This window comes from Lutjanus erythropterus, chromosome 11, assembly GCF_056507025.1.
Source record: "Lutjanus erythropterus isolate fLutEry1 chromosome 11, fLutEry1.hap2, whole genome shotgun sequence".
NCBI lineage: Eukaryota > Metazoa > Chordata > Actinopteri > Lutjaniformes > Lutjanidae > Lutjanus > Lutjanus erythropterus.
Window position 1 is genome coordinate 18,029,653 of NC_139327.1, and position 23,654 is coordinate 18,053,306.

The 23,654-nt window shown below is 36.9% G+C and overlaps 1 protein-coding gene across 2 annotated transcripts; it reads left to right on the forward strand.

Annotated features, from left to right (window-relative positions):
- Positions 1-2,490: 2,490 nt before the first annotated feature.
- On the forward strand, positions 2,491-17,139 carry il13ra2 (interleukin 13 receptor, alpha 2). 2 transcript variants are annotated; one of them, XM_084731096.1, is made up of 10 exons: positions 2,491-2,581; positions 2,824-2,940; positions 3,926-4,077; positions 6,055-6,211; positions 6,296-6,416; positions 7,931-8,115; positions 8,261-8,415; positions 10,980-11,127; positions 16,798-16,915; positions 16,998-17,139. In XM_084731096.1, exons 2-10 carry the CDS (start codon positions 2,844-2,846, stop codon positions 17,083-17,085), a joined length of 1,221 nt encoding a protein of 406 aa, XP_084587222.1. In that variant the 5' UTR covers positions 2,491-2,581; positions 2,824-2,843; the 3' UTR covers positions 17,086-17,139. The 2 variants fall into 2 exon arrangements, with proteins under 2 accessions (XP_084587222.1, XP_084587221.1); XM_084731095.1 differs by lacking the exons at positions 16,798-16,915; positions 16,998-17,139 and adding exons at positions 12,173-12,248; positions 12,634-13,026 and having other exon boundaries at positions 2,515-2,581.
- Positions 17,140-23,654: the final 6,515 nt, after the last annotated feature.

Consider the following 23,654-nt stretch of genomic DNA (forward strand, 5'->3'; position numbering starts at 1 on the left):
CTGGGAAAAGCATTTGTTTTCTTTTTTGTTTTTTTTTTCTTAACATGGAGATATCATCACAATATAAAATCAATGGGCTGAGCTAGAATTCATGGATGGGCCAGCAGGAGAAATACGACTGCACATATGAAGTACGTCACGTATACCTAGAAGCTAGAACTTTTTTGGTGCATGCACCAAGTGGGCAACTGTCATTGGACTGAATGGATGTCATCTTTGCATTCGCATTTGCTTTGTATTGATTTTTATTATCAGGTGTTCTACACGAATGAAAACATACTTCCAAATGTTATATTCAGTTTCTCCCACATTCTTCCAATAAATCCCTGTGAATGTTACACACTGAACCTTTAAATCCAATGATTCGCCAGCTTCTTTTCACCAGCAATGCGATTGTTTATTTGGTGCATAATTCAATAAATACATGAAAAACTGTCCCCTCCATATGTGTATGAGCGTGCATGATCACTGGATCTGCAGCTTGTCCGCAGCTAATCTCAAATACTACTGGACCTATGAGCCTAATTTTTCATGTGTACATTCACAGCTGCGTGCTGAATGACCTCTGTGATTCAGTATTCTTGAAAAAAACATGAAAAACCTTTTAAATTACTTTTGTGCCTTTATGTTTTTATGGCTACAGGCATTATGTTTTCAGATCATCCCATTCTTGTGAACATGATATTTTTTCAGTCTTTTCAGACACAAATAGCTACTTGGGTTCAAAGATGAACTGACTAGATCTTGTTGGTCAAAAGTCACGGTGACCTATGAATTCATTCACAGGCTAATTACGACAAAATTACACACAATCATCTGTTAGGATAAATTGATGAAATGATTACTTTTTTTTTTTTTTTCATTTTCTTGGCATTGTGCAGTTACTTTCCAACTGTGAAACCAGATGTATAATCTGGCGAGGATTTTCTTTGTTTTGCGCACTACATTCTTATACAGATTCAGACCCTTAATTAGGATGCAGCATACAGCTTGTACTCCTTAGCGGTGACTCACTTGCTCGTAAACTTTGGACCCATGAAGTAGGTTTTGGAGATTTTTGGAACATTTTGAAGCAAATGTTGTTAAGCACAAACATCATGGAGTGTTCAAGCTCAAAATCAAGTTCATCTACCATTGCAATCCAGCAATTCAATATTCACCATATTCACAGAGCAGCCATTTTTCTCTGACATCATGCGTAGGGTGGAACAAATGTCACACTGCTGTGTTTCAGGTTGTTATCATTTCACCGCTTCCCAGCTGACCAGCAACTGAAAAAGACAATGGATGGAGTATGGACGTTTGTTCCAGTGAGCAACTTGACTACATCCAGTGCATTTGACTTCCAGGCTTAAATAAATGGTTTAAGATGTTTGTTGATGTTTCAGAGTTAAATTACGCCTTCCTATTGTATCATGTTACACTAATGTTAGTGTTAGCTGTTGTCTCACAGTAGCTAATGGGTTATCAGATATGCTATTTTAGCTTGAAATATGTCCCAATTTCCCTCTCGATGTCTCCTATCCATTGTTTTTTTAGTTGCTGATCAATCGGGAAGCTGTGATTTAACAATTTGTCAGATTATCTGTGTTTAATACAACTTGCACCCAGGAACACAGTTGTACAAGCTGAAGACCACGTCCCACTTTGAAATTTGAAAATCCTCTGCGGCCCACTCAAACCTTTAATTACATAAGACTAGTCATACATATGACTTGATATAAGATATGTTCCAGTGTTAATGTCACAAGTCACCAAATACAGTGTAAAACCTGTTAAACTAGATCAGATAAATGAAGAATGACGTTAAATCCCATTTATCAGCTTTGATTACTCTTTAAAAAATAATCCCAAAATATTTCATGATAATTTCAAACTTATAAAATGTTTAACTTTTTTTATTTTTATTTTCATGACCTCTCAAGTTCCAGCTGTAAGACCCTCACGGCCCACACTTTGGGAATCACCTCTGTAGAGCACATCTGTCGGGTGACCTACACTTCAACAGTGGAAATGAACACGGGTCAACAAACTGGACTTTCCCAGCCAATCAGAAAAGCTTTGTTTCACTGACCTCTTGTGGTTTGAAGTTTCAAATCTGTTGCATTAATGACCACTGGGTTATCCTTGAGCATTGTTTCAGCAAGTGATTTAAATGAGAAAAACATTTTATATTGATTTTCAGTTATGTTTTTATGTTTCTTCATGTCACTATAGAGAGGCAGTAAGGTGGCCGGGTGTGAGGATTTTCAGTGGAACTGTCATTCATTCACAAATAGAGACAGAACAAGAGCCGACATGAACCGAAATGTTGGCTGCTGTGTAAAAAGTTAGTGAAAGTAATCGTTTTCCCAAATAGAGACGGACTCTACCTATTTCTCTCCTCCTCGTTCTCCCTGGAGCAGCAACAAAACGATACCTATACATATAAGGCATAACTGCTCACAAAGACACTACCGGGGAAAAACACAGACCGACACCCCGCATAAATTGGTCAGTCCTCCCAAACTGCATCAGTCTCGTAAACTCTGTCTGAACCTGCTGCTGCTGCCGCTGCGGAGGGAAACACTGTCACTTTCATGTGAGTACAATCCTCTCTAATCTGACAGGTTTTATTTGTTTTTAATATTTCATTCAGTGGCAGGTTTGTATTTTGGATCACAGGGACAAATAATTAATCTTTAAGGTTTTGTACTTTTATTTCGTTTCAGCTCTTTTAAACAGATTATTATCATTCTGTTGAAACATTAACGGTACAATTTAATTCTAAGTGAAGAAATTTACATTTTCACTCTATTTGGCAACTTTTGTTTGTTTTTTCAGTTGGGGTTAAAAGTGTGTATATGTCAATGGCGAGTAAATTCTGGCTGACTCATCCAGCGACACTGATGCTGCTTGTTTTGAGCTGGATGGAGAGCATACATTGCTCTGGATTTACAGGTTGGTCCAGATTCGTTTACTTCAGTTATTGATTTATCAACTACATGTACTTTTTCAATTATCCTTGGATCATTTAACCCGCGACAAACCGAAATATCCTCAGTCAAAAATAAACAAAAATACATTTAATGGCGGGTAAAATGAGTAAATTGCTCTGCAGAGATAGGGAATAGTTGCCAGGATGGGTGCGCCTTTGTGCAGACGTTTCCAAGAAATGAGGTGTAAGTTGTCCAGAGGTGGAAGGAATATTCAGGTCTTGACTTGTACTTGAGTAAAAGTAGCAAGTGACCAGAGTGTAGAAAAACTGTGTTACAAGTAAATCTACATGTATTCATGTACTTTGCCTGCTGGATAGCTTGTGAATTTTGTTTGAATTTGATTTTGTACAATTAATTTGGCCATGTAAAGTCAACTGTAGTTATAGCTATCAAATCAGTGTAGTACAGTAAAAAGTTCAGTGTTTATCAGTATTTATCAGTATTTAGAAGAATATATATAATATGTATATGATAATAATAATAATAATCATTTTTATACATATAAACAACGACACAATAAAGCCCAAAGGCTTATTTCCTTTGTGGGAAATGGAATGTGGTTTAGATGGTGGAGCAACATGAAAAGGCAGCTCCAGGGCTGCGTCTCTAAACATACATCATCTCATTTAAAAGAATAGTGCTATCATAATACATTATACAACATTATTAATCCATAAATATGCTTGAGTGAATACAGGTTTACTTCCCTCCTCAGAAATTTTCAGAATATCAACACCTCATTGTTCTTACATATGTATATTCTGCAATAGGCAGTTATCAGAAATTTTACAAACCATTTATGTTGGTGAGATGCTGTATTGGATTGTATTTTGCTGTGTGCTGTTCATGGTGAGATGTGGGTGTCTAAACAAGGACTGAACATTAACAGTCATACTAAAGTGCAACAGACACCATAATCTGTAAATAAATACTCTTTCCACTTGCAGTGGATCCTCCTGAGGACATTGAGATATTGGACCCTGGTTATCTTGGATATCTTAACATAACATGGAGCCTCCCAACCAGTTTGATTAATACGACACAGTGCTCAAAAATTTACCAGCTGGAGTACTTCAACACCTACAAGGAACGCTGGACTGTGAGTACATAAACCATTTTATTCACTTCTTAACCGCAGGCACTTAACTTGTCTAAACTCTTGCCAAGAATTATATCAATAACGTGATCACCTGTGCAGAGCAGGTAATTGATTGTCATGGCATTATCATAGCACAGTCTCACACCTCCATGGTAGGTAGGTAGATCCAGACAGAGAGAATATGTCTGTGAAGTTCACCCTGAAAAAAGCCATTTATCACTGTTAAAAGTTTTTTTTTTAAATTAGGGGCACATGTACCCCCAAATTAAACTCTTAGTATTTGTTAGTCAGCTATTACAATCCTCTTTTACCTCTCCTTTTCTTTTCTTTGGTGCAAAACCCTCATGCCTGAGCCATCATTGCTTGATATGCTTGACCAAGAAATGACTAATCACGGAACCACAGACTAAACAGGATCAAAACAAAAATGCTGACATGATCGTGTTTTTGAGGGATACTAGAATCTGAAACAATGATGAGTCACATATGACTACATAGCAACTACAACAATGATCATATCTGTTTCTACAACGATGACTGAGACTGTGACTGTGACTGTGGCGATGACTGTGATGTCAGTGTCTGCAGTAAACATGAGTGTGCAATCTGTCTTCTCGTACAGCCCAACCAGTTTCAATTGCAGATATTTTAAGTAAAGTATAGCTTTCTATAGTATAGTACTGTAAAACTTTACCTTTACATACTAACAGGCAGGATATTAATGTTTTCTCATGATACTTGAATGTTTCAGGTGATTTTGTTTCAAATAGGACTCACTGTGAACAATAATAAGCTTTACAGATATCGCTCAGATGTCTCATATGGAAATCACATGATCTGACAAACTGTTATCATGCCAAAAAGCATGTAATACACCCACCAGTCCAGTGCCATGCATTCACAATGTCCAGTTAGACTTTCAAAATAAAGCTTGCTGAGAAACGTTTCAGGTGACGGTCACTTGGTTAGGTTTAGACAACAACCCTAGTCTCCTGTCTCAAAGTTTGACCTCATCCCTACATGGTCTTTTTATACTTTAATGTTCATCCTTTGCTGCCGTATTTATCGCCCCCTGCTGGTGCTGCACCTCCATACACGTGTACTTTCCATGCCTAGGCAAGAAAAATTGTGACACTGACACAGTATCCTCAAGTGCATCCCCTTAGGGACCCCTTTTCTGCCATTGAGTAAACTGACAACCCCTCAGTAAGTGAAATATTTTATGGATATTTCCTATGACATTCAACGCACAACCATAACAGTGCAAAACAACTGCTAAACTTTACTATTAACCCAAATAGTGAACACAGTAATTGCAGGAAGTTTCTCTAAAACGAGTGATTTGGATTAATTTTGAGCAGATTATTTCCTGTGAGATGAGTTTTCCTTATATTTTAATACATTTTTTAAGTTATTGTGTCTATATTATTATTATTATTATTGTTATTATTATTATTATTATTATTATTATTATTATTATTTTAACAATCATACGCACTTAAAAGACTTCTTTTTTGACAAATTCAGTGTTCTTCTCATTTATTTATTAGCTCTTTGGTTGTATTAATGGTGTATTTTTCTAATGCAGGACGAGGCTGATTAGCAGAGAATGAAGGCTCTGTGAATTTATCTTGTGTTCAGGTCTTCACCGTGCCATTATGCTGTGAGATTTTTTTTTAACATTGATGTCTTATGTAATTATCTTAACTTTAAAAATAACAATTTTCAATTAAAGTGTCCTTCACAAAAATGAATGAAAGGATTTGTGCCACTGTTTCCATTTTTCCAAAAAGTTTTCTTACTCACCTTAAAATAAAGCTGGTCTCATGACCCCTGCATGGAGCTTTGGTGTCCCTTAGTGGGGATTTGGACTCCCAGGTTGGGAACCAGTGCTCTAGTGAATCTTTGGGTCTGTTACATGCTTTGGCATGAGACTGGGCTGACTCTGAATAATGGGGTTGTGTTCTGGATTGACAGGCTGTCAGGACACTTTGGAGGAGATACAGTGCTCAGTTTGATCTGATGAAAGACGTTAGAGTGAGAGTGTACACCTTGTTGAATGGACCCTGCACCAACGGCACCATGATCAAGAGCAAGAACTACACCGAACTGGTCCAGGAACCTTCCAGCGCAGGTCAGTCCTGATGGTTTTATAGATGGAGTAAAAACATCAAAATGAGATGGAAACTGACACTGATTATTTACTTTTTACCTGTAGGTGTTGTGGGCACGGCGGTGCAGGATTTTGTCTGTGTGTACTATAACATGAAGTACTTGGAATGCACTTGGGGAAGAAGCGCAAAGATGCCGGCCAACTCACAGCAAAATCTATATTTCTGGTATGTCATATGCTCATTGATGACAGTTTTTAGCCAAGACAGCAGAGGGACACAGCAGTTGGTTCAAAACTTTGGTCTAAAATAAAATATGTATTAAATAGATTTCAATTCAAAATGTCGTAAAGACATTCATGGTCCTTGGAAGATGAATCCTAACCACCTTGTTGACCCCCTGACTTTGCATCTAGCACCACAAGCAGGATGAAAATTAACTTTTCCAGAATCACCTCATGTCTCATTTTGGAAAATTTATATAGAACTAATGGACTTTTGTCCTCTTAAAGGGCATGCCATGTAATCCACAGAGAAAACATCTGCCCTGAAAGTCTAGGAGAAGTTTTTACTAAAGCTTCATGCCTCTTATGACTCAACAAACTCTTAAAGGAATGTCTTTTCAAATCTGCAGTCATATAATTTATCTGTTTGGTCTAAACAGATAAACACAGACAAAAGAGATTTAGAACTCTTTCATCCAAAAGTATTTTCCACTGAAGGTCATTTTCTAATTGCTCACATGTGTACAGAAAAAAAAAATAACATTGAAGGAATAGTGTGGAATATTGGAGGTTGGGTAGTTGGAGGTACTTCAATAGTCTTTCTTTTATGTCACGTAGATGCTGGTTGACATTCCTCCAGTTTGGAAAAGCACAGATGTGTACCAGCACAGAAGCTAAGCAATGAAATGCCATGAACGGGGTCAGCAAGGTATTTTAGCCACCTAAAAAAGTCCCCTTAAAAAAAAAATCAAGTGCACAATATATTTAGAATTTTTTGCACCACTTTACCTTGTCGTCAGGCAAGCAGTGTTTTCTGATGTAAAACCACCGTTGTACAAGCCAAATATTGATCTCTTTGTAGGCAAAATTAGTATCTGTATTACTTCAGTTGTTTAGTTTGTTTGTGTTATGTTGCGACTTTGGTGAATCTGAACTATCCATTTAAAACACTGATGCTGCACAATAACACAAACTAACAGAACGAGTTGCAGTGGTAGACCAGAATTTCCTGTGGTCTGTGAGGTAAAATTACTGATTTTGATTTTGATTTTGCACATTGCTTAGCTTCCCTGGGGGCGTAATTATAATAATAATGACCACCATCTAACTGAACACTGAGTATCAATAAGTACCTAATGCAACTCTGCTTCAAATAATCCAAACTATCCCTTTAATAGATGAAACAAGCAAAAGTAAAACACAAAGCTTTGGAAATATATCTCAGGTATCAGTTAGTGTCATGCAGACCTCTACAAGATCGTATTTAGAGTATGTTTACATCTACTTGAGTATCTTCAGGGGCAAGATTGCTTTTATTAGTTCTTGGTCTTTAATAGTGTTTTTAAATATTTTTAACACCAAGTTTGATTTGTGGCTTAGTGCCACTGTCACTTGAGGAACTGAGGTGATAGTAAACAGGCATGAAATGTCTTCAAACGTCAACCCTCAACAAAACTATTTGGAAGAATGGGTAGCACCCATCTAAGCAGTGTGCTGTCTGGTTTGTCTCCTCTGCAGGCACAAGGGCCTGGAACAGACGAAGGAGTGTCCGACGTACGTCATTAAGAACGGAGTCAGGAGTGGCTGCAACTTCACAGGGATATCTCTCCCTGATTTCACTGATATCAACTTCTGTGTAAACGGCTCCTCTGCTGAAGGGCCCCTGAAACCAACATTCACCTCCCTTCAAATCCAAAACCACGGTACGTGCCTCTTTTGCCTTACGGCAGCATAACAGCCTTAAGCTGTGAACTCAGTGGGAGTGAAGTGACTATTGCCCTCATGTTTTCCTCCTGGTCTCCACTCACAGTCTGTAATCTGCTCTTCTGTGTTTTAATGTTCATGCAGTGAAGCCTGAGACCACAGGGAAGCTGTATCTGCAAACAGGTTCAGACATGCAGCTGGAGGTGCACTGGGATCATCCTGTTGACAGGATTCCTGGACACTGCCTTGAATGGGAGGTGGAGCACAATCAAGAAGGACCCGATGGAAAAACTGCATCGGTATGCATATTATAGTGCAAAGCTTTCCACACCCTTTGTTTTGAGAGGGCTTAGATCACTGCAAGAGTGATGAAAACACTGCAGAGGTACCTGCAGAAAACATGTGAGAGTGTGCGAGTCATATAAGGATACAGGAAAGAAGTACAACCCCAGCTCCAAAAAAAAAAATTGGGATGTTGTGTAAAATGTAAACGAATAAAAACAGAATGCAATGATATGCATCTGATACATTTTGATGGAAATTCAATCGACTAAGGTACAGTAAGACAAGATTATTATTTATTTATTTATTTATTTATTTTTTATGATAGATTTCCCACAATACAATGACACACATATGACAGTAAGACAATACAAGGACATGGCTATTACACAGACAAGACAGACTAGAGGGAAAAGGGTTACAGTGATAAATTATTATTTGCATATGTCTCCTCTTAGCAGTTCGTGTTTTCATATAAGCACAAGTTCATCAAAAATACATTATTTGTTCTGATGCATAAATATACTTTAATTCATTCATTTGTATGTCTAATCTTATTTTATAAAATTAGACATTGCTATACAGAGGCAAATAAAAGGGTTGGAACCAGAAATGAGTACTGTGTCTCCAGCGTTGGTTTCAATATGTTCTAAGAAGAGGTGGGCTAGATGTTGTGAGTCCAGAAATTACCTTTATTGTGTCCCATAAGCTGATACCTCTCCTGTCCAAATCTGTCAGAGAGGATGCAGCTTCTTCCATACTTAAGTTAAAGTTAAGAAATTACTCCAAACATTTATTTTAGTTAAAACAATCGGATTTCCAATTTATAAGGATGAAGTGTTCTGTTGTAGAGCATAATGCCACAAGACAATGTTCAAACTGATTAACATGATTGTTTTTTTGGTAAATACACACTTACACTGAATTTGATGCTTGCAGCACGTTCCAAACAAGGTGCATGTTTACCACTGTGATACATCACATTTGTTGAAGTTTTGAAAGTGAGTTATTTTATTTTTATTATTTTATTTTATTCACTCAATATACACACATCAACTGAAGCTTCAGATTTAAAATTCCAACACCACAGAACCAGCAGTATTTTAGGAAAAGGTCGCTATTTATAAGTGTCTATTTATTTCTTCACTATTATTATTATTTCTTTAATAAAATATTGTCCTCTTAGGGGGAAAATCCTCACCTTTTTTCTGCTCAGTCTATATAATGACTAAACGGTGCATGGTATTCATTAGGGGTGTAATGATTCACTCATGCATTCGATGCATCAGACTTTAAGGTGTAAGATACCAGTGCATAGGTTCACACGGCCTGTATTGATAAAAAGCTGAACACGAATCAGAAACAAGTCAATGCAGCACTAGCATATTGATACATCTCATTAGGACGTGCATATGTTTAATTTTTGGCATCAGGGAGCTGCTGCTGTAAATTTTCTCCGTTTTCACTCTCCTCCTGCCTCTGCCCGCACCGCTCTTGCTGGACGTCTGCTGCGGCGCTCACGCAAAACAAGCGCTCCTCCCTCCCTCTCCTCCTGTCTCCTCTTCACTTGCTCAAAATAGACTCTTCTGATAACAGCAACAGAAGTGACATTGTCGCCCCACCAAACTTTCATAACACGCATGTGTAGAATAAGTTTGGGTTTTATAAGAAAGCTGAGAAACGCTGCTGCAAATCATTTATGCAAAACATGTCTGACAGCAGAGTACAGAACCATGAGTCTGACCCACAGAGACGTCACGTCACTGTGAGAGCAGGTAACACGGAGCATCACTGCTCCCCTACACTAATCAAATCACTGTCTCTACTGTTACTGTATTTAGTAAAACTGTCAGGATGTCTTTTTGCAACTAATAGCACTCTGCAAATGTAGCATTAGTTGAATGAAAATGTTAGGGTTCACACATTGCACACATATTCTGGATATGATTTGTCATGCAAAAACCACAACACATACATAACAGTTAAAGTACCCCAAAACCACCTTCATTAAAGACGTGGTTACTCAGAAGAAAAACACGGAACATGGGTTGACATAAGAAAACATTTTTGCAGTGCAGTATTTAGCCTCTAATATATTTTCATTTCTGTTTTTTTTTTTTGTTTGTTTTATTTTACTGCACTTTCAAACTTTTGTTGTTAAAGCTGTGTAACACGATCAGGGTCTTAAACTGCTAGGTGTCAGTCTCTTGTTCCCCTTTCTCTACCTTTGTCTGTAGACAGTTTGGTGCTGGGCAGGTACTGAATACCAGATTTATCAGAGCTGAAAACAGCTGCTTAATGCTTGATGTTAAAACTGGGTTGAACGAGTCGAGGCACTGAACTAAATGTGCTATAAAACAAAGAAAGAGCAAAAAGAAACTCAAAAGCTCTGCAGAGCTGCAAAGGTGGTTGACAGTTCTTTGTGGGTTTATCACTTGGGTTTGACCCAATTCATCCTAAAAGTCATTTGCTGTTGATTAATGCAGTTTTAAGTGAATTAAGGCATTGAGGGCTATGGGGGATAACTCTCTAACTTGTATTATATTTCAATCATTTTCCTACTTATTTTGATTATTGACAGGAGCAGATTTTAACCAAACAGACGAGTCTAACTCTGCCGTCCATCCATGACAAAGAGAGACACTGCTTCAGAGTTCGCTCCAAATTGAGAAAGTATTGTGCAGACAGAAGCTTTTGGAGTGAGTGGAGTCAACCATCCTGCCACCCAGGTAATGATGTTTTAATTTACCACAACATTGTATTAACCACACCAGCATTTTCTTGCTACCATATAATAATATAGTAATAAATATATTCATATAATTTCCAGCATGAAATCAGTTCACCAGTGTGTGTATTGTGGAAAAGATTTTGTAAATGGTCAATCAATCATTACTAATCCTCTTCCAGTCATTGTCTTGATGTTCTCATGAGACTTCTCTCCATTTACTAAATCTTTTTATTTTATATAGCGATCTGTCTCAGACATTTGAAAAGCCTTGACTTGTGGTTTTATGAAATCATGGGTTTAAAGAGTATTTTTGTATTTAAAGCGATAGTTCACCCAAAAATGAAAAGTCACTCAATATCTACACTCCTGGGGATTCAGTGGAAAACAACGTTGCAGCCAAATCCAGTACAATTGAAGTGAACGGTGACCAGTTTTAAACTGTAAAAAAAGAACACAAAAACACACACAATGTCTCCATACTGCTCGTGTGGTGTAATCCAAGTGTCCGTAAGCTGCAACATTAAAATTTGACCAAAAAGGCGCCATTTACACCATGTTTTTAATGTCTAAATGTCAACTGTAGCCTCTCAGACCAAAGCGCAAGTTGGGCCTTTCTCAATCTGGAGAGGATTTTGAACACTACACCACCAGGTTTCCGTTGCTCTCGCTCTGTAGTCCGCGGCTGCAGCAAAGACATGATGTTCCTCTTCTATGTCGAAGTCCTCGGACATTTTCTTCTTTGTTGACAGTTTGCAAAGTTAACTGTGCGCATAACAAGTCACTATTTCCGAGCAGATCTCTCTCTGTTGTCTGAATTGCTTCTGGGTAGCATGTAAACACAGATGTGAAGGTATCGCCAGATCTTGCATATCTCGTGTCGCGCCGAGCTTGTGTACCCGCTTCAGTCGTGTGCATGCGGATCCAATCTGAGAGGCTACAGCTGATATTGAGGGAATTTTCATTTTTGGGTGAACTATCACTTTAATCCTGCACTCGTGAAGAATCTGTGTTATCAGTGGGTAAAGCAACTTCTTTGTTTAAAGCCTCTTCAACAAGTCCTCATGAGGCACATTAACTTTGTGGATTCCTTGCTGGAAAACCTGATGTCATCACCAAATAGTGAGTTTTTTTTTTATTTACTCATTTTTTGATATTGCAAAACATAAATTGCATATACTGTATATGGCTATTATATCTTAAATAGCGTATTCATATTTTCATGGTTTATCCTCTTTTCTTATGTCAACGTTAATTTGAGTTTATTTACACGTGTCACTTTCAGAGCTAAAGAGGATGTTTATTTTTTCAGTACTAGCCATAAAAAAACACATGGACACTGTCAATGAATGACATTTTGTGTAAATGTCATTCTAATGTGTTATTGATATCAATATCTTAAATATTATATCTAATATGCTAATTTTTTTTAATAAAAACAAACAAATAAAAATCATAATTTTGGCTAAATTTCTAATTTGTTCTCTTTGTTTTTGCTTTTTCTCAGCCGCAGATGTTGCTGTCATCTGCCATGATCATCTCCTGTTCAGGCTTCAGAGAGTATCTGCGTCATCCAGAACAAAATGAAGATGTGACAATGATGATAACTGTCTGTGGCTTAAAGTGATTCAGTGCACCAAAAATCTATATATTTTTTTTTAACTTAAAACGAGAGACATCCGGTGGCCTGTAAGGTCTCAATTACACTTTGTGTCAATTTATTTTGGGGGAATTTGATTCATTTCAAATCTGAACCAGCCAAATGCATAAGCACCTTAAGGCAAGTCCTGTATTATCTTTAGGGCCTGTCTTGTAGATGGGCTCTTTATGTGAATCTAGAGTAAAAAACAAAACAAAAAACAAAACAAAAAAAAGTCATTATTTTAGTCCATGTTTACTGTTATGTTATGTCTATGTTCCTGTTGACATTTACGCACTGAAAAATGTACAGATCCTCATGAGAATGATGTAACTTTTCATCAGCCATAAAGGTACAACAAAATCTTTAATGAGTCTTTATGTTAGAAATATGTTCAGTTACTGAAGTAATTTAAGGTAGCACACACACACACACACACACAATGGGGCATCTTGTCATGAGTGTGGAGTTCTTGCATTGTTTATTGTTGTTGTTTATATTTGTTATTGTTTATTTTGTTTATTTATGTTTATAATTCTGATTCTGTTTTTATTAATATGGTTTGGCAACACTGTACTACAACTGCATATGCAGGCATGCTAAAAAAGTCAATTGAATGTAATAGAAATTGAGTGGGAGTTTACCACAACAAGGACTGCAGTACACAGCCCTTTAATTCTCACTGGTTTCTAAGAAATAAATTGCAAATCAGCATGTCCCAATGTGGCATTTTTCATTGAAGGGACATTTTAGTCTGTACTTTTGACGGTAGCTTCAGTGCTGCTGGTTGATTTCTGCGGCTCTAAAGAAAGTATGATGAAGCTGCCAGCTGCATTCTGTTGTGTACACTTTATGTGTACTTGAAGGCATCAGCGTATACACATTGCACAGAGAGCAGGGAGAGTAGGAAGGGGGATCAATGTGGGTCCAGTCATTCATTTTTGCCCCCAGAACCATACTATCTAGATCACTTGCCTCTCCACTCTTGTCAAAACCAGCTTATTTCTGGACATCTACCAGCACTGAATTAACTTATTTGTTTTGATGTTTACTGGTTGACTACTTGCCACATATCTTGCCAGTTTACTCAGGCCAACGCTGAGAAAGTGGACCTAATTTCAATTATCTGCAGCTTCAGGCTGATAAATGAAACAAAAAATGTCATTCTTCTTGGAAGAATCACAATGTTTTCACAGAATAAAAGTGTCCATCAAACTCTGTGCCGGTGTAAGTCTCCTTCATTGCACTCCAAATAGTTGATAATGGTGTCCCACAAGGGTCAGTATTGACCCCCTGCTGTAAATAGTATTTATTTTCTGACTGAACTGTTAAATGTCTATTTTAGTCCTTGTAAAACCATAAGTCTTCCTTCAGGTCTAGTGCAAACAGACCTTCCTGCTTTTGACGACCACCAGACCTCTTTTATTAATTTAAAACTATGAAATCTAATGATACACTACAACATCATAAATACTGAGGAATGTGGTTAAAATTGCAAATAATACAAAACTCATATTGAACAAAGTTAAAACTTCTAATTTGAATCTGGATTTTGGAGATATCCTGTACACAACTTACAAGGTATTTTTTATCATTAAAAAACACAGGGTTGTATAACAAGATTAGGCTATCACTCCATTTTTTGCTACTCACAAAAATTCAAGTGCAAAAATTATATAAAGTAAACTACTTTAGGGCAGTTATCGTGTACTTCTGTATCTCTTGCCAGATGGCAGCAGGGTGAACAGACTGTGGCTGGCATGGGTATTTTAGTATCCTTTGGGCTCTGCACAGGCACCTCGCCTCTCTGATACCACTGTTGGGCGGTAGTTAGGTACCAGTGATATTCTGAGTGGTTTTGATGACTTGCTGCAGAGTTTTCCTGTCTATGGCCATGCACATCCCATGCTGCTGCCGCTACCATTAAACCACTGGATGCCATTTACCACAGTGCTGTTTGATTCGTTATACATAAGACAGCCGTCACATTTTTTCATGAGTCACATGTTCAAAGTGTGTTACCTAAAATGAAACAAATGAGAAACAACCATGACATTGGACCATATGATAGGTTGACTTTAAAAGCTTAGCAGGTTTACCAGTCTAAAGTCTAAAGGAAGTCTTAAGTCTAGAGGAAAAGTTCAAAATAAGATCTCATCTTTGTCTAGACTACATCTTCTAGACATAAATGAACTCAATTTAAGACCAAATATGACCATTTTCTCATACTTCTTGAATTTGGCTCATGAGAAGTAGCCTGTCTCGTCTCAGCCAGAGACTGATTTGAGCTCAGTTGAAGAGCTTGAAATGTTGTCCTCTTTGTCTCACTGCTCTCTAAAATTTGTCTCAAATAATGAGCTATTGAGAGCTCTTGAATTTGAATTTGTCTCAGTGGTCTTGTAGTCTTGTAGCAAAAACAGATGAGACTAGCACCAAGGGAATGGACTGGAAAACAAACTTCACTTAGAAACACTCACTCCTCTGAGGGACTTGAAAGTTCTTGCTGGTATTTGTAATGTGTGTGACTCATTTAATAAGTGGGCGTTTATGTGTGTCATTACTACTTTTGATCTCAAAGACACTGTATATGTAAGTCGTTACTGAAATAAAGCTTTTCTAACTGAAGCATAATGCAAAGCTATAATGTAATTTGAGGTATTTGAGGTCAGTGGGCTTTTTATGTTATGTATTTCAGCACACGTGATTTGAGACCATGACGTTCTAGCATTAAAAATGTTTGGGTGTGTACATCCACAATGCAACACATAATTTGCAACATGTAGCTTGAAGCATGTAACTTTACCCTCATTATGCATTTATAAAACTTCTCATACAAAATGCTGTAATACAGCATTAAAAAAACAAAAATTACTTCGGGATCTATAAAACGTCTAAATGTGGTTCTACTGCTTTTTTTTGAATGTTGTAGTCGTGCTGATTTACTGTTGTTTATGGAGATTTTAGTTGTCTTTGTAAGCTTGATAGCATAGCAGTGGTGGAAGAAATACTCAACAGAAATACTCTGTTGCAAGTAAAAATCCTGCCTGCAAACTGTTACTTAACTAAAAGTTACGTAAACAGTACGTAAACGGTATTAGCAACAAAAACTAAAACTTAATGTACTCATTATGCAGAATGGCTCATTTCAGAATCATATATATTATGTAATTGTATTATGATTATTGAAGCATTGAAATGTTCATCACTTTAAAGGTGGAGCTCATTTTAATGACTTTATATTCTGAGGGGCAGCTTCTTTCAGCAAATGATCAATAAAGTTTTATCTTAATCTGTAGTAATCCATTGCTATTTATTTGTTGATTTTATTTTGTATTATTAATCACAATCACTGAAGGAACCACATTTGTCAAATAAATGTAGTAAAGAGTAAAAGAAAAAAGTGGTAAAAAGTACAAGATTTCGCTCTGAGATGCAGTGGAGTTAAAGCACACTAAAAAAAATTTAACCATTAAGCATTAGCATAAAGGCAATATGCAAGTTTTACTTATTTAAGTTATTACAATTTAAACTTAATATTTCTTTTTCAGAGCTCTTCAGAACTTATTAACACAAGCTTTTCTAACATGAAGTCTTTCGACTTGCTGAGATGAATGAACTTACTGTACAGAGTTTTAAGTTCAAAGAAACATGATCAGAACTCTGTGTGACTGAAGAGTTGGTGGTTCAACTCCAACTTTTATTGAACTTCTCAAGTAGAACTGAATTCATCTCAAGTCAAATTTGATTTGAACTTGATTTTGGATCATTACAAAATTACCTCAACTTGTCAAATTCGGTCAACTTAAAATCTTAGGGCAGCCTGCACACTAACTTTTTGGTGTTAAAACAGTTTTTAAAAATACATTATAGAAAGCAGCATTAATTGGAAATACTCAAGTAAAGCACAAGCTTCTCAAAATTGTGCTTACATACAGTACTTGAGTTAATTTGCACCACTGACTGATGCCTTTTTTTTTGGATGTAAATAAAAGTGTGTAAATAAACCTGACCGTTAGTTTGCTTTTGTTTTAGAAAAGGAAGAAGTTCCAGCTGAACCAGAATGGGACATGGTACCTGTCTATTGTTACATCGCTGTTGCCATCATCGCCATACTGGTGCTGTCGCTGTGTGTGGGGGCAGTGCTCAAAGTGTGAGTAAATATACATATACAGTATAGTATGCACACACGCTGAGATATACAAAGAAATGTCTAAAGTGAGCTTCCATTGTAGGGGGAGATCAAGACAAGTGAAGAAGCCAGACTCTCTGCTCGCCACCCTGTTTGTCAGGAATTCAGCTGTTACAGCGGCTGAAGACTGAAAAGATAACAAAACTTCCACCCACACGCCTGTCAGAGAGCACCTCTGACAGGCGTTTACTGTCACGCTCCACCTCTCTCGTCGTTCAGTGTTTCTCATTAAAAATCACGCGATGAAGCTTCCAAAGTTGCCACCGACTCGTCACCTGAGATCACAACCACTGCAACACATTACTGAAGGCTGAAGGTTACATGGGTTAAAAAAAAATAAAAAATCAAAACAGTATTAATCCAACATACTGTACTATGCTTGCCTGTTTAGTTTACATTTTTATAAAAATGCTTGAATGAATGAATGATTCTGAGATGTAACTGAAAATATTCTGTTATGGTGAAAATTATCACTCTTTATGACTCTTGTTTTTGGTTCATTGTTTTTTTTTTTGCAACACATACCAGTTGATTTAGTCAGCAGGGACTACTTTGATTTGATGTTGTGTTTAGGAGCAATTACTTTGGGAATTTGTTTTTGATATTATACTATTTGCCACATCTCTTGCCAGTTGATTGATTCCACGTAATGTTGTAGAGAAATTACACTTTTTATGGATCTCAGTTTTATGTTTTTTTTGGTTAAATTGTTTACTTTTTGCCTCAACTCTTGCCAGTTTGCTCAGATGAAAAAAACTTTTATTGTTGTGTCTAAAACCAGCATACGGGGATGTGAAATTGATTTTATTGCACACTTCAAACCAGTGAAGTCTTTCATGGCTTTAAGAATTTATAATACAACTGAGTGGGATTATTTTCTTTAAACGGGTTAATGCAGAAGAAAAGTTTTTAATGCCATGAGTCCTTGCCAGTTTTGTCTTGAAGTGAAAACAATGTTTCTGTAACTGTGTAAGAATTTTTCTTCAAATATGCCAAAATGCCTCAATCACATCAAATACTACACCAAATACACCCCACCCTCCCTTTGGCTTTTGTACATTTTATTATTAAATGGCGGAGTTTGTCAGATCATTAATGTTTTACGAGCTTTATGCATAATAAAAAAAAGTGTTGTTTGTAATCAAAATCTGATGTTACAATACATCCAGATACCTGCCTGATCTGTCTGTTCCTAATAACTATACAATCACACACACTATAAGCAGCATAAACAGGAGCTGAAATACAGAATATGAATGTATGACACACAACTAGCAAAGTGTTTTTCCCAAATTATTCTGGAAACATTTATTTTTGGTTCTGGGAACGCTGATTGAACATTCATGCATTACGTTCCCTGCCTGTTTTTTGTTTTTTTTGGACAAAAACCAATGTTATTGTTATGCTCCAAGAATGTTTCAGGAAGGTTACTTGAAAGTTTTCCCTTAATGTTCCCTAGATGTTGACAAGTTTTTCAGACATAAAACCAACTTTACCAGCACAGTCTGACAATGTTCTGGGAAGGTCAATTGAATGTTTCAAGGTTACTTTAGCATTTCCACTTAACATTCCCTAATGTTAAAACAGCAAGTTTTTCAGACATGAAATCAGCATCACTGTTACATTCCCAGAATGCTCTGGGAAGGTTAGTTGAATGTTCAGGAAAGAAAGTCGTTCCTACATGAAACTGCTCAGTGTGAGTGAATTATCGAGAGTGAATTATCTTGAGTAACCGGGTCATCATTTCAGGAAAGAGACAGTAGTTTTTGATTTTTCAAAGGTGTTTTTTTTTGGTGGTTGGAGCAGCACAGGACTTGCACCATTTTGTCCCACTGTACTGGACAGAAGGCAGACATCTCTGTGGCTCCAAAACTCCTAGATGGATTAATAGTACTGCAGGCCTGGGGGAAAATATGTGTTTTTGATTTGTGTCTCTTAAATGTTTTGTCATAATCATCCTCATCAAAATAATTTTAATTTCCTGTTCAATTACTGTTATTTCAAGTTATTTCTCAGTAGGAGTTTAAGGGTTTTGGACCATGCTGTATTTGCTGTTACAGTATCTTTTATGGGAAGATAATGGAGGAGTGTATTTTACATGGTATAGTGTTTAGTGGGATGTTTAGTGTGTGGTGTTCTTCATCTCAGTATTTCATGGGTGACTTTGACATATATTCATAAATTATGGGGAAAATGACTGTCCACCGCCTAAAAAGACCCTGCAAGTAATCTATGGTAAACTGTGTGAGGAAGGAGAAGCTTGTGTTTTTGTTATTGAGACACTCAATATCAGTTTGTTTTGTTACTTTTCATTTTATGGCCTATTTCAAATAAAGCTTACTGCTGAAGGAACGTGACCTGCAGTATTGTTAATCATTTACAAACATTTTACAGTAAAATAAGACTACACAACACAAAACAAGACTGTAGTAAGACCAAGATGAATAAACCTCCTCGTGATGGTCAGAGGGTTGCTTTCCTTGAGAGAAGGAAAAAAAACCTGAAGTTGCTTAACGGGTTCTGCACCAGGGGTTCAGAGGAATCCAGTCTCCCTGCCACGTTGGCCTGTGTTCTGTTAGCTTCTTAAATGTAAATATTTTCTGGTTTCTTTACTAGTCTCTGACAGTAAACTGAACTTCTTTGTGTTCTGGACAAAACAAGACTTTTGAGGACATTATCTTAAGCTTTGGGAAATATAGACATTTTCTGATTTTATGGACCAAACAAGTAATCGATTAGTGTAGAAAATGATCAAGAGATCGATTTATAATGAAAATAATCATTAAATGAAAGACATGTAGCATTTGACGAGACTGTTACAGGATTAATTAATCAATTAATTGAAAAGATAATCTGCAGATTATTTGAAAATGAAAATAACCACCAGTTGCAGCCCTATATGCAACATGTGTCTTTATGTGTCCATTCTGTATTATCCTGTATATCAAGAAGGCCGGCTGTTCGCTGGTCCCATTGGAGGAGGTGGAAGAATGGAGACAAAGTGCCAAAAGGGTCTCGCAGGTCCTTCTTTGCTTCGGCTGTCAGACAACAAGCACTGTTCCCAGTAGAACCCCCCCCCCCCACACACACCAGATCTTATAAACTGACTGCACTATTATGGACACTGACAGTACAATAATATTATTCACTCAGCTATAATTTCACTCCACGCTGTGCAGTATCAACATTTCACTAAGGTGAAATTTCACTCGATTATGCAACAGCAATATCAACACCTCACCCAAGTTTGTTTTCATTTTCACTGTGCAGTATGTGAAATACCTGCTTCTCATGTGCAGTGGTGCAGACTGTTTATATTGCAATGTGTGCAATGTTTCTATTTTTATATTTCCCCTGTTTATGTTGTATGTTTACATACTCATCATTTGTTGTTTCTTTATTGACCTTCTTTCTCTTTTGCTATCCACTTTGCTGCTGTAACACTGCATATTCCCCCGTTGTGAGATTAATAAAATATTCATAATATTCATCACCCCAGTATAAAACTAGACGTGCACACACCAACCACACATTCAAGATTGAACAGCGTTTAAACACATCTTGTATCCCCCAGTTTGTCTGGTATTTTATCTACATTGTGTTTGTTGTTTGTCTGTACCTTACATGCATAAGATGTTGAGGCCGTTCATGTGTCTGTCTGTACTTGTCTCCCCTTGTTTTTTTATGCACGTTATTGCGCAATGATTAAAAAAATGTAGTGTAAAGCAGTGCATGCTGAAAGATATCACGGTAAACAATATTGTCAAAGCCTCAGTGACTGAATCTGGCAACTTCATGCTAATTTAATGCCAAATGAAACATTATGACTATCAAGACATGCAGACAGTGGTTTAATACTGCCAGCTTATTAACAAATATGTGAGGAAACTGACAGAGATGAGCTCTGAGGCTGAACAGTACAGATAAATGTGGGCTCACTGTTGCCCTTTTCTTTCTAACCTATTGCTGCAGCTCATTAATGATTTTCTGTTTACAACCTAATAAATACCCTAATTTAAAAATAATTTGTAAGGGTATTGTTATTCAGTTTATTGTTCTTATTACGAATATTAGGTGGATAAAATTACAGCTAATAGTGTGTTATTCGGGGAAAAGAGGGAGACTGCAGCTGAAACTAATTGAATTTGTTGAACTCTTCACTGGTTGGAAAGCTGTGTGTTGTCATAGCTCAAAAAGATAAAATAATCAGAGCTAATCAGACCAAGCTTTCATAACAAACATATAAAAGTCACTATGGTCCACTGGATTACACGCCTTATGGAACCAAAATGAATTTCTTTGAGCTGACAAAAGTAAACATTTACAGGTAATTTACTTGTCAAAATGAAAACATCTAATTAACTTTGTCTCTCATAATTAAAATAGCTGGAAAAACCTTATGAACTATTTGTTTTATCTGTCATATACTTGTCACGATACTTGTGTTGCTCGTAATGTTTCTGTAGCTGTCATATCAGATTGAGCTGAACTTTATTTTCACAGCATTTTCACAGAAGAAGAATATTTTACAAACATTCCCATAAATCAGCCTCAGCAGCCTGTGGCTAATTTGTGGGAATTATGTACTTGCATGAGTCTCACCGTTTTGGGGTTGTATCCACATGGTTAAATGTATTTATTGTGTGCTTATTGTAAGTCACTTTGGATAAAAGCATCTATATCTAAACTTAAAGGTCATTTTTCACCTCTGGCTCCTATGTGGAAAAATCCAGATTTCCCTCCCTTATGTCAGGATTCAGTGCTTATAGACTCTGGCACAAAAAGGGCCTGGACCAGCCTGTCAGACTGACTCCACAGAACAATTGACTCATTTGAGAGCTTGAAGAGTAAATATTCTTTACAACAGTCTCACTTTTTCCGCTATTTACAATTAAGACACTATATAACAAAAAACATACATTCTCCAAATGAGTGTTTTTTAGAAGATAGTCTTAAAACCATACCAAAAAATATTTCTTATGTTTATGGAGCTTTTGGTCTAAATTCTCATTTGTCTACAGAGCACATTTGAAAACAGTGTCAGATTGATTTGGAATGCCAGATAGAAGAAGATATGTGGTTATCAGTTATAGAAAATACACTCACTATTCTTTGCTCAAACACCGACAGAGAGAGACAATTTAAAATTGTACACAGGCTACACTGTACGCCATTATTGAGGGACAAGCTTGGTCTGGGCTCTCCTTAAAATCCTAAATGTCATTCAGAATTAGGCACATATGCACATGTGCTTTGGAAATGTGTTAAGATTTAAAAGTTTTGGAGAGAAGTGAAAGAGGAGTTGGTCACTTTGATTGAATATGACTCGGAGCTGTCACCTCTTCACTATATTCTGGCAGCTAAAGTGGACAGTGCAAGGAACAGTCACAACGCTAAACTGACTGGAATACAATTTTACACAGCGAGAAAGACCATTCTAAACTTATGGATTTCCAGGGACAGCCCTTCAGCTTATGTATACTGTTTATGACAACGCTGGGGGATTTATCAAGATATGGCAACCGGTCATGGACATGGTGGACCCCACTGGACTGGACTCTTCACCTAACTGGCAACATCTGAATTGACTACAGCATAGCCAAGTAACTTGGATACAATTATGTCGACCTGGTGGTGTGTGTGGGTTTTTGACTTAATTTTATTTCATGGTTGTCTTTTTTGTTTTTTTTTTGTTTGGTAATGTGTTTGTAGTGCTGTGTTTTGTTAAAGTTTAAAGTTCAGAAATTGTGAAAAAATTGGTTCTGTAGATATCCTGAACTGAAGCAACTGCTGACATGCCAGAACTTCAATTTAAAAAAATAAATAAATACATAAATATATGTATAATTGCCATATAAATGTCTGCACACAGAGTTATCGCATTTCAAACTTTGAAGACACACATTTTCTTTTCTGATTTGGTACATGCAGCGCCAAGTCAGATGTGAATATTCTGTTCAGTTCTTGGAACCAACAAAAAAAATATTTAAATAATTAAATTGAAATTGAAATACAATATGCAAATAATAGCTTTTTTTTTTTAAATTGTGACTTCTTGCTTGAAAGAAAACAGGAATAGCTGATCAATCAGGTAAGACTTCATTCTGAGTGTACAAAATATATTTGACTTGTGCACAACTGAGATGAGAAATGAGAAAAGTCTTTGGTGGTTAGACTCCATTGTGACATCATCATGTCTAAGGGGGGTAGTAAAGCTGTGATTAGTAAAGAAAATCCCCCAGTGAGGGGACGGCTGATGATCTGGATGAGATGAGGACTGACTTCTGATGAGCTCAACCTGGGCACTGGATTAGAAGAACTGGGGATAAATGGGATGGAGGAATATCGCAACAATTCCATGACCAGATTTAAAGTTTTGATAAAACAACGTGATTGGCTGATGGAGATTGTGGCTAAATCTGGTTGGTTGAAAGAGTGAACGTCCAAGTGGGTATGGAGAGAGGGGGAGAGAAAGACAGTTAGGGATGAATGAGGCATTGAGATATCCTTCCTGACTGAACTTACATGAGCTTCATTAGGCTATAAGAAGTGGTGGAAAGAGTACTGAAAATCTGTATTCAAGTAGAAGTACACAAGTATACTGTTACATTACTGGAATATTACTCAGCTATAAGAAAAAGTGCTGGTGTTAAAACATACTCAAGTAAAAGCAAAAAGTATTAGTCTCAAAAACTAGTTT

Coding starts and splice junctions, on each gene's coding strand:
- il13ra2 (XM_084731096.1), top strand. CDS start 2,844: ATGTCAATGGCGAGTAAATTCTGGCTGACTCATCCAGCGACACTGATG. Junction 11,128..16,797: donor TCAACCATCCTGCCACCCAG/GTAATGATGTTT, acceptor CTTTTGTTTTAG/AAAAGGAAGAAGTTCCAGCT. Junction 16,916..16,997: donor GTGGGGGCAGTGCTCAAAGT/GTGAGTAAATAT, acceptor CTTCCATTGTAG/GGGGAGATCAAGACAAGTGA.